The 12956-nt window shown below is 26.0% G+C and overlaps 1 protein-coding gene across 1 annotated transcript in view; it reads right to left on the bottom strand.

Moving 5' to 3' along the window:
• Positions 1-8025: 8025 nt before the first annotated feature.
• LOC136075149 (uncharacterized) overlaps positions 8026-12956 on the bottom strand; it is a 65688-nt gene continuing 60757 nt past the window's right edge. Inside the window, exon 10 of the mRNA XM_065787500.1 lies at positions 8026-8617. Within this exon, the coding sequence (XP_065643572.1) occupies positions 8337-8617 (281 nt within the window). The 3' untranslated portion in view covers positions 8026-8336. The remainder of the gene's footprint in view (positions 8618-12956) is intronic.

Raw genomic sequence — 12956 nt, 5'->3', positions numbered from 1 at the left:
CACGAAAAAATATTTGCTTCCATAACAGCTGCAAATATGAAAATTATTACTGAACGACTTGATAAGAATGATAAAGATAATATTGATAACTCAAATAAAATAATCGCCATTACAAACGACCTTGAATTAACAAATAAATCCGTGACGTTGTTAGTAACTGAATTCAGTGAAATGCAGAAATTTATTCAAGCAAACGATGATATTATCTCAGGTAAATTAGAACTACTGAAGAAAAAAACAAAAGAAACTAATAACAAGATAAAAGATAATAGTGAGATCACAAAAATAAAGAGTAAACTTAGAGAAATAGAAGACCGCTAACGAGGAAATAACTTGAGAATTGACTGATTAAAAGAAAGTGAAAACGAAAATTGAAATGAGACTGAATTAAAAGTGCAAAATTTCTTCGAAGATTTACTTGGATTGAAAAATATAAAAATTGAACGGGCCCATAGGACTGGGATTAGAGACTTGAAAAAGATTAGAACAGTTGTTAGTAAACTTCTAAATTATAAAGATAAAGTTGCTATTTTAAAAAACATCCAAAAATTAAAAGGAAAAAAAATTACGTTAATGAAGATTACTGCGCAGAAACAATATTAATAACAAAAGATCTAAAAGAGCGAACGAAAAAGGAACGAGAGCTTGGCAAGTTTGCAGTAATATCTTACGATAAACTAATCGTTCGAGAGTGGATTCGAAAGGAATAGTAATTATTATTTTTTTATTTTTATTTATATTTGTTATCTTAAATTTATATTTTTAAAATGGAAACTAATCGATTATTTAGGAATAATTTTGATAATAGCGTTTTGAATAATATTGACATAAATAATCTTGAACCTTTCCTAATAAACAAATATATACCGTTAAAAAATCAATCAGATATAGATATTAAATTTTATAATGATGAGGAGGGATTACTAAATATAAGTCCTTATTACTATAGTAATATTGCTATAGTAATAAGGACTTGTATTCGTATTACTGCTGACATAAATTCAACTGCATTATCTATCCTACACCTTAATATAAGGAGTCTCCAAAAAAATTTTGAAAAGTTTAAGCAATTTTTATTTAGTGTCAAAATTAACTTTCAAATTATATGTCTAACCGAAACATGGTGCCGCGAGAAGGAAATTGAAAACAGTTCTAATTTTCAACTTAATAATTATAAAGTTTTGCATCAAATCAGAGACTCTGAAAAAACAGGTTGAGGATTATGCATTTTTATCCACAACTCCTTAGATTTCAAACTACGCAAAAATTATTTTGCTATTACGCATGATTTTGAATTGTTATCAATAGAAGTTGTAAACAAAAGTTGCAAGAACGCAGTTGTACACGTCATATACAGACCGCCTTCTGGTAATAAAGCATTTAACAAACAAATTAAAAGCTTAATTATAAGCGAAAAATTATGTGGCAAATGCGTTTACTTCGTAGGCGATCTGAATTTAGATTTACTTGAATACAACAAAAACAAAGACGTCAGAACTTTTTTCAATATTATGTTTCAAAATGGATTTATTCCAACTATAAATAAACCTACTCGAATTACAAAAAATACTGCTACTTCAATTGATCAAATTATAATTAATAATTTCAAAAACATGAAAATTAAAACTGGAATATTTATTACAGACATATCTGATCATTTTCCGGTTGTTATAACAGCTCAAAAATCGTTAAATCAACCTTCTAAAAAAGTAAAAACTAAAAAACGAGTAATTAAGGACGCTTCTCTTGTGACATTTATTAGCCTTTTATCGACAACAAAATGGGAATCCGTTTTGAAAACAAAAATTGTTAATGAAGCTTATGATAAATTTTATCATATATTTGAATGTCACTACAATAAAGCATTCCCAATAACAACTAAATTTATTAAAACAAAAACTCTACAAAATCCCTGGATAACACCCGGAATCATAAAATCTTCGAAAAAAAAGCAACGATTGTATGAGAAGTTCATTAAAAAAAGAACTTTAAAAAATGAAACAAACTATAAAAGCTATAATCGCCTTTTTGTGACGATTGTAAAGCGCTCAAAAAAATTTTACTATAGTAGCCAATTGCTAAAATACAAAAATGATATACAAAAAACATGGAACATAATAAAAGAGGTTATAGTTAAAAAAGATATGAGTAATAGTCGTTTACCAAAAAAACTAATTATAAATGACTGTGAGATTATTAACGACACAGTAATTGCTAATTCGTTTAACCATGCATTTGTTAGCACAGGTCCAAGTTTATCATCAAAAATAAATAAAAGTAAAACTTGCTTCAAATCATACCTAAACTCTAATAATAATACAATGGACAATAATATGCTAACAGAAACAGAATTGTTTGATGCCATGTACTTACTTAAACCAAATAAAGGTAATGGAGTTGATTATGTAAGCAGTAATGTAGTAACTAAATCAATGTCTTATTTAAAAGTTCCGCTTTTGCATATATTTACGCTCTCTTTAAACCAAGGAATCTTTCCCGATAAACCTAACATTGCAAGGGTAATATTTTAGTATAGGTAAATACCTATACTAAAATCAGGTATTTTAGTATAGGTATTTACCTATACTAAAATCTCCTGATTTTAGTATAGGTAAATACCTATACTAAAATCAGGAGATGAGACTAGTGTCTCCAATTACAGGCCTATCTCCATACTATCATGCTTTTTAAAGTTATTAGAACACATTATGTATAAAAGATTGTATTACTTTTTAGATGTAAACAATATTCTCTATAGTAAGCAATTTGGGTTTAAAAAGAGCCACTCTACTGATCAGGCTATTGTTCATCTTGTTCATGATATTTTTAAATCATTTGATGAAAATAAATATACATTAGGTGTATTTATTGATCTCAGTAAGGCTTTTGACACTGTCGATCATTACATTTTATTAACAAAATTAGAAAACTATGGTATTAAACATATAAATATTGCGTGGTTTAAAAGGTATTTGTCAAATAGAAAACAATACATTTCTTATAATGAAGGAAAACAACCAATATGAACATAACATGTAGGGTTCCTCAGGGATCTATATTAGGACCACTCCTATTTCTCATTTTTATTAATGATTTAAGCAAAGTACTGAACTAGATACAATTTTATTTGCAGATGACACAAACCAATTTTATGCACACAATGATATAAATATTCTGTTTAAGTCAGTAAACAAAGAGCTATTAAATCTTACTGAATAGTTTAATGCAAACAAATTATCTCTAAATGTAACCAAAACGAAATATACTTTTTTCCATCGTTTTTATGAACGAGATAAAATTCCCTTGAAACTTCCTAAACTTTGTATTGCCAATCAGGACATAAAAAGAGAAACCACTTTAAAATTTCTCGGCGTTCTTCTTGATGACAATGTGACGTGGAGAGATCACATACAATATCTCGAAAATACAATCTCAAGGAACATAGGCCTGCTATGCAGAGCTAAGCCTTTTTTAAATCCAACTTGCTTAAAACTTTTATATTTCTAGTTCATTCATTGCCATCTTAATTATGCAAATATTGCTTGGTTCAGTACAAATAAAAATAAAATAAAAAAACTATTTAATAAACAAAAGCATGCAATCAGAATCATTTCCAATATGGGCCGTTATACACACTCCCAAGCATTATTTGTTAATTTAAATATAATGAATGTTTATCAGTTAAATGTCTATCAAGTTCTTATATTTATGTTCAAAATTAATAAAAATATATCTCCTAAAATATTTTACCCATTATTCAAAATAAATCAGAATAGATATCTCACCAGATTTTCAAATAACAGTTATGTTCAACCCAAAAGTTATTTTGCGGCGACCGAATTTTCAATTTCTACTAGAGGGCCGAAATTATGGAATAAAATATTAACTAATGAACTTAAAACAATTTCTATGCTGAATGAGTTTAAGAATAAATTAAAGCAAAAACTACAAATGATCGACGTAGCGCTCAGCTTTTTCTGAAGTTTTAATGAAGTTTGAAAAATATATATATATATATATATATATATATATATATATACATTTAAACAACTTTAAAAAGTATTCTACACAATAGAGTGCTCAATGTTCTTAAAAGAACAGAGCAATTATATTAGTAGTAGAAAATCACTTAACAAAAATTTTTTCCATTTAACACTGTGTTTCATCAACAAAGATTCATCAGAAAAATGCTGATGAATTTTCATTTTTCTGATAAATCTTTGTTGATGAAACACAGTGTTAAATGGAAAAAATTTTTGTTGAGTGATTTTCTACTACTAATATATATATATATATATATATATATATATATATATATATATATATATATATATATATATATATATATATATATATAATATATATATATATATATAATATATATATATATATATATATATATATATATAAAATTATGGTTTATGAGAATTATTCACATATTTAAAGAATTATGCTGGTGTAAAAGGAAAGCTTCAGGATTATGCGTATTTACTTGCTTGCTTTTTAGTAATATAGTTTCTTTTTACAAATTCCTTTTTTTTCTTTTTTTTAAATTTTTCTTAACCAACACAAAAACAAAAAGTTAAAGTAGGACTTTAGGACCGATGATTTTTATTCTATTAAGTCTTTAGAAAAACGTTTTATATTATATAGTGTTGCGTTTTTTAATTTTTGTTGTCTTATATTTACGGTATAGACTAAGGGGCTTGGTGATAAGACCACTTATGTCTTCTTCTTGCCCCTGCTATTTGTATTTATATTATGCTTTACGACTTTAATAGATTTATATGGCAAAAAAAAAAAAAAAAAAAAAAAAAAAAAAAATCTAATTTGGTTCTTGTTTTTTTCAAAAAGTTAAAAATTGTTGTACAGTGTAATTGCTTTATTAAATTCAAGTTTAGTTATCTTTTCATTACTTATACTAGTTTTGTGTCCAAAAAATTATTAAATGTTTTATTTGGTTGCGCAATATTAGAAGCATGAGAGGGGCCTACATTTTTTTGTATTTTTTCGTCATCTTTATTTTTTGATTTAAAAAATTTTACGTAAAGTTTTTGTTTTCTTTTTAATGCTTTATTTAAAGTTATTGTCATCCATGGATTCTTATATCCTTTGTTTTTTATTTCTGTAGTTATTTTAGGGCATATATTATCAAAGATATTTTGAAATGTGCTTGAGAAATTGTCAAACACAATATTAGGATCTGTTGATAAATAAACGTTGTCCCATCGTTCTATTTGGAGTTTTTTTTAAAATATTCTGGGTTTTTATAGAAAGATTTCTGTAAGTCACAAAGATTTTTTTATTGTCAATATTAGATAGTACTTAGCGTGCTATATGGAAAACCGGAAAATGATCACAAAAGTCTGCAATAAAGAGGCCTGATTCAAATTTAGTATTTAAGGAACTGTTTGTTAAAATATTGTCAATCACAGGAGATGATTGGTTAGTAATGCGTGTGGGTTTAAAAATGGTGAGTATTACATTAAATTCAAATAGTAAATTGAAAAAGTTTTTTATGTTTGCAAACTTTTCATAACATAATGCGTCCATATTTGTGTCTGCCGCAAAGAAAACGTCCTTGTTTTGTTTACTCATTTGAGACATAAAATTTCTTAAGATATTAAGGAAGAACTTGTTTACTTAACTTGTTTACCACATGGCGGTCGATACAATAAGGAGATTAAAAACGATTTACCTGAAGTATTTAACACTTCAATGCACATAAGTTTCAATATGTTTATTTGTTTTTGAAAATGTTTTTTTTTTTTTTTAAATTCAAATTTATCAAGAATATATATACTGCAACGCCACCTCCCTTGCTAATTACATGTGGTTGACTTATCATTTTATATGAATCTAAATTGTAAAGGGAATTTTTGGGCATGGGCGAATTTGCATCTTCCCAAGTTTCTGATATACATATTACAATTTAAAGAATAATAAAAATGTTTAAATGATTCAAAATTTTTGTTCATTGACCGTATATTAATACTTAAATCTTTGTTACGTTTTTTTCTCTTAAATTCTTCTGGTTTATAATATTTATCATTTAAGCAGTTAATATCTATTTCAGTCAAAAAATTATAATCATTTTTGTTATATTTCAAAATTTCAAAAATAGGCGATATTAATTTTGTCAAATTAGCTTCATTGTTATGCATTGTTTTAGATATATTCATCCTTAATAAAAACCTTAATTTAGTATTTAATAAAATAATTAAATTTACCGACACGATGTGCTCTTTCTATAACAACTGGATCCACAATTTTAAGGTCTTCCTTGAATAGTAGGCTTACTTTTTTTAAAACATCATTAAAAGTTTCGATATTTGCTTCTTTGATTCCGACGATTCTTAGATTGTTACGTCGGTATCGATCCTCAAAATCGACTGTTTTTCTTTTATTTTCATTTAAATCGCTGCTTAATTTTCTGCGGAATGATTTAATACCCACAATAGTTTCTTTAATATCTGCCATTTTACGATTAACCTATCAAGCTATCGAGTTTATAGTTTCCATGTCAATAATTCTAACGAATATGTTTATATATCTTTTTCTGGCAAAGTTTACCTTTTTTCCATATTTACACTAATACAAACCAAAAACCGCAATAGATTAAGTAAACATTGCATAAAAAAAAAAAAAAAAAAAAAAACGTTGAACTCCTTATTTTCACTATGATTAATTTTGTTTGCTTAATCCTAACGAATGCAATTTTTATTTGTAAGTCCATTGACAAAATTAAAATAAAACATTTTTGTCATAGATCATTTTAACTTATGATGCGAAAAAATAACTGATGCTAAGGCTTAATAAATAAACTTTGAAAGTTGGAAAACACAATGAAATTGTACAAAGCCTCTACTTAATAGCTACAAAATCTCTACTTAGTAGCTAAAGTATTTAAAGTAAACATTTTGCATTGCAATCAAAACTTCACCAGTAGACTCAGTACTGATTTGAAATTCTTAAATACCTCATCTACAAATATTTCTTTAAGCTGAATGGTTTTTGCATAAACTATACATAAATTAGCTTAATGATTGCAAAATAATTATGAAAATTTAACTTTTCTTTTTAACACCATAATACTAAGTCATTTTATTAATCAGTTGTTTAAAAAGAAAACATATAAGTAAAACTGAGACAAATGTACACACAAAAACTTTTTAGAGATGATGTTTTTAAAAACCTTAAATAAAATGTATATATTAAATGATTTAGAAAAAATTTTTATCAAATACAACACAACCTACAGATCAAATGTATCTTTTCTTAAAATGCCTAATAAACTAAAAAAAAAAAAAGAACCTATACAGTGACTAGAGGACTAATTTGTTTGCTTTAAAACAAAAATATGTTAATGCCTTTTGTTTTGAAACCTTTACTAAGAAGTATACATAGAAAGATAAATTAACTGGACTCTGTCTACTTTTTCTGTTCACCTTTGTAAATTTCACTTTTTCAACGAAATAAAAGTTTTGTGGCAGCAATAAGGAAGAGTTCAAAACATGCATACAGAGAGATAACCAATGTAACTAATCAAGGTTGGCTGATAGTTCGATTGGGTCAAAAAACATTTATTTGTCTAATGTCGTTACAGATTTCAATTTAAATAAAGACAATTTAGACAAAAAAGAACAATATATAGAAAATAATATTGAAATTGAAAATGCAAACAACAATTATTTGTTTTGTAGAACAGTTATGCTGTTCTATAAAAACATATGAAATTATTTAATAGTTTTAAAGAAACATATTTAAATTTAAAAAAAATATCGAATTAAAGACTTAAATTATTGTTGCAAATTTACTTTGTTATTTTTTTTTGTAGATCTGAGTTTAAAAAACAGGCTAAATAACAAATCATCTTCTTATAACTTTATTAATTTTAAACTAATGACTCTATCGTATTTTTAAGGTATATTAAATATAGCATATTTATTTATATACTCTTTATAGTATATTTATAGTATATTATGACTATAGGGTATATTTTAAATTAAAAAAAATGCTATATTAAAACAAAAATTATTTTTATTGATTGTTACATGAATGTTTTTTTTAGCCTGTTTTAATAATTAAAAATAAATAGTTGCATTACTCAATATATTTAAAAAACTCTTTCTCAATTTTTTCAACAGTATTCTTATGTTTAACTGATAACAACTCTTCCTTTAACTGTTTCCATTTTAAGATACCATTACGTTCAATATACATATCTATGACAGCGATGCTTTTGCTTGCGCTGCTTGTCTATCAGCTGCAATGTTGCTAATATCATACTGAGATAAACCAAGATGACGTCCATACAAGTTATATTAATTGTTGCATTACTCACTATTTATAAGAAACTCTTTCTCAATTTCTTCAACAGTATTTTTAGGTGTAAATGATATTAACTCTTTCTTTAACTGTTCCCGTTTTGAGATCCCATTAAGTTCAATCCGCCTATTTATGGAAGCAGCTCCTTCTGCATCAGTTGTAATGTCGCCAAGATCATACTGAGGTAAACCGTCCAAAAGTTGGCGTCCAAATTTCCTAAAATTTCCTCCTATGAAATGACCAATTCTGCCAATAATTTTTTGAGTCACTGGATATTGATTATCATTACCTAATGTGCAAAAAATATTTGTTAAATATATATTAAATATAATGATATTAATTAAAGGTAAGATTGAAAAAAAAATATCATAAACAAACAAACTTTTATAACTGAAGACATACAGGCAAAATCACAGATGTCCTCATTTTAAAAATTTCAAGTTTTATATATTTTTATGATATTTTAATAATAAGCTATATTAATGCAAAAACTAACAACAAGAAAGCTATGTTTTAAGGTTCTATGGTGATTTTAAAAAACTAGCAACTTTAAAACAACCACTATCTTGTCCAATGTTTACTGGGTAAAAAACACAGTTGTCCAATTTATTTATAACCAAACCAATGATAATAAATGCGCAAGTCGCATGATTAACTTTTACCCTTAAGAAAAAAAATGTTGGATGAAGAAAAACAACAATTCGTTCACAAAAAACTTTTCAAAAAACACATATATATCCACTGATATGTCTGTTGTTATGTTTAAAAAAATATCTGTTTTTAATAAATTACGGTCTTTCACCTATACTTTTAGTACTTGAAATAATCGCATCATTTTATATGATTTTAACCGCATTTATGATTAGGAGAAGTTCCGTGAATTTATTTTACGGACTTTATATTTTAGTATACTTTAGCATAGCCTCTACTTTACAGAGCGGCATATATCTTTTTCACAAGCAGAAATTACACACGTATATAACTTCAAAGTGGAGATTTCAATATATTTGTATTTGTTTCACTGGAATTAAAGCGATACATGTTTTTAAAGAAGTGCATTCACAATAAATTCTCTTCAATTTAGATTAAGGATGCTAAATAATTAAATACAGATATTTATTAAAGATACTTCTTTAATAATTACCTGTATCTAATCATAACAATTTTGAAAAGTCGTTTTCGATATTATATATGACTTATATAGTATAAAAACATTTTCTTATGTATTGAACTTTTTAGAGTTCATATTATTTAGTTTTACGTTTTTTATAGTATATAAATGAAACACTAAACAATATGAACTTTAAAAAATTCAATTCATGAGAAAAAGATTTTATAGCATTGTAAATGAATAAAACATAATTTACTAATAAATCAAGTTTTATTTACATTTTTTATTCAGACGATATATTGAGTTAGCGTTTGACATTGTATTTATTTGAGATTTTATATTTATTTTTATAATATATACATACTTTTTTGTTATTCACCTCCTCAAGGCCAAGGAGGCCACTATTGATGAGGAAGCTACTTAATAGTGGTTATAACCCTCTCTTAACTCTGTAACTCCGAAACACGAACCTTGACAAACAAGGTCGCTGCGCGGAAAAACAAGTTGTATATATATGTAAGTATATATATATATATATATATATATATATATATATATATATATATATATATATATACACATATATATTTATATATATATATATATATATATATTTATATCCATATACATATATTCATATAATATATTTAATATATCTATTAATATATATACAATATGTAATATATATATATATTTATATATATATATATATATATATATATATATATATGTATATATATATATAATATATATGTATATATATATAATATATATGTATATCTATATACATATATATATACATATATATATATATATATATACATATATATAATAAATATGTATATATATATATAATATATATGTATATCTATATACATATATATATATATATATATATATATATATATATATATATATATATATATATATATATATATATATATATATATATATATATATATATATATATATATAATATACATAAATATATATATATATATATATATATATATATATATATATATATATATATGTATATATATATATATATATATATATATATATATATATATATATATATATATATATATATATATATATATACATATATATATATATATATATGTGCTAGAGAGTGACACGGGGACAGAAAGTCTCCCCATCCCCACCCCATCAAAATTTCCTTTTTTTTTCATCCTTGTCCTATCCGCATCAGGTTTGTCCCCATCCCCACCCTATCTCCTTCAAGTTTTTCCCTATCTCCATCTCATCCCTATCATTATCGCTTCTCTCCCCATCCAGCCACTGCATCCAATATATTAATTCAAACATCAAAATCTTGTATTTTAACTGTTTTTATTAATACTTTTATTAATACTGTTTTTGATTCAGATATATTATTATGCATAACTACTATACCTATTCTTTGTTTAAACCATGCAGAAATAACAGTCCATCGACACAACCCGGATGAAGTTGTGTTCTTTTATCGTCAAGTGTTCTTCCAGCAATTGAAAATAAACGTTCGTATGATGTACTTGTTGCTGGAATGAATAAAACATAATTTACTAATAAATCAAGTTTTATTTACATTTTTTATTCAGACGATATATTGAGTTAGCGTTTGACCCCATCATGTTTGTCCCCATCCCCACCCTATCTCCTTCAAGTTTTTCCCAATCTCCATCTCATCCCTATCATTATCGCTTCTCTCCCCATCCAGCCATTGCATCCAATATATTAATTCAAACATCAAAATCTTGTATTTTAACTGTTTTTATTAATACTTTTATTAATACTGTTTTTGATTCAGATATATTATTATGCATAACTACTATACCTATTCTTTGTTTAAACCATGCAGAAATAACAGTCCATCGACACAACCCGGATGAAGTTGTGTTCTTTTATCGTCAAGTGTTCTTCCAGCAATTGAAAATAAACGTTCGTATTTGTTTGAAAATAAAAGTTCGAATTGACAACACTGACTGTGCTTCCTATGACAAATTTGGATAGAGTCCTGTTTCTCTTTTCTAATACGAAGAAATATCATCCTCAGAATCTGTGCTGTTCCAGTAGCTGTCAACTTCATTGATGCCAGTATGTTCGCTTTCAAATAAGTTCACAAAAAGTTCACTTAAATTTTCATTATGTATTTTCCTCTTTTTTTCAGGTGGTCAAGAGAAGTATTTTGATTCGAGTCAAAGGAGGCTGGTCTGATTAGAGGCAATTCATCTACCATGTTGTTTAAACTGTTTAGTGCTTCTTTAACTTCTTCTTCTGTCATTATTTTAGTTGCAATTCATTTAAATTGGTCCAAAAGAGTTGCAATTCTATGCAATTTATTTATTGGAAAATAGCGCTTTATCATGTCATTTAAATGTGTCTTAAAGTCTTTAATTATATTTCTATCTGTAGGCAATAATTGCAAATGTTTTGTTATTTGATATTTAGTTGCAACAACCATGTGCAAAGAACACTCTTTGTCTGATGAAAGACGTTTAATAGCAGTATCAAATGGTGTTAACACTGTGATGACATCTTTCAATAAAGTCTCGTTCAAATCGAATAATTTTCTTTGAAGTTTTTTATCTTGTTTTCTTGCTGACAAAGTTGTTATATCTTCAATATCTGTCAACACTGATTGCAACATAGTGAGTTGAGAATTCCACCTTGTTGAAACAGATTCCTTACCCGATGTTTGTAGTTCATGTTGAATTTTTGAACGTTTTATGTGTCACTATTTCCTTGCATGTGCCAGTAAGACTAATGATTTCCAAAACCGAACCAGGGGCATCTTTAACTTCTAGACCATGAACCAAAGCCAAATTAAGGTTTTGTCCACAGCACGGAATCCAAATTTGATCTTTAAAAGCAGCTTTAACATTTGACCCATTGTCAGTTACATAATAATTGTTACATCGCCATGCTCCCATTTCTTCTAGAATTTCTTTGGTAACGGATTTAATATTCTCAGCTAAATGTAATAATAATAAAATATTTATGAAACGTTAATTAAAATAAAAAATACAAGATTGATATTACCAGTAACATTGAAATAAGATTTTAACTGATGAAAGCTTTGTGAAAACTTATTACAATAAACTACTTTTTAAAATGACAGAAAATGAGAATCGTCAAGCCAAATAAATATTTATGAAATCATGTGGTTTAACTTAAGTGAAGAAATATTTATGAAACCATTTGGTTTTAAAAAAGACATATTTTTAACCATGTGGTTTTAAAAAAGAAATAATAATCAAATCATTTGGTTTAATATTATTAAATAAATATTTTTAAAACCATTTTGTTTAAATAAATAAATATTTTAGAAACCATAGAGTATTTAAATCAATAAAAATTATAATGATCTCACTTGTATGTTTTTCTTCCATTGATCTTGTTGCAATGATGTATGAGCACAATTTCCATTGGTCATTGATATAGAGTACTGTAATTGTGATGTATGACATTGTTGTCTGTACATGTGTCCATAAATCAGTCGTTAGAGCAAAAC

Source organism: Hydra vulgaris, chromosome 01 (assembly GCF_038396675.1).
Source record: "Hydra vulgaris chromosome 01, alternate assembly HydraT2T_AEP".
In the NCBI taxonomy this organism is placed as follows: Eukaryota; Metazoa; Cnidaria; class Hydrozoa; order Anthoathecata; family Hydridae; genus Hydra; species Hydra vulgaris.
The sequence above is the reverse complement of the archived record's forward strand: the minus strand, read 5'-3'. Positions and strand labels throughout refer to the sequence as shown.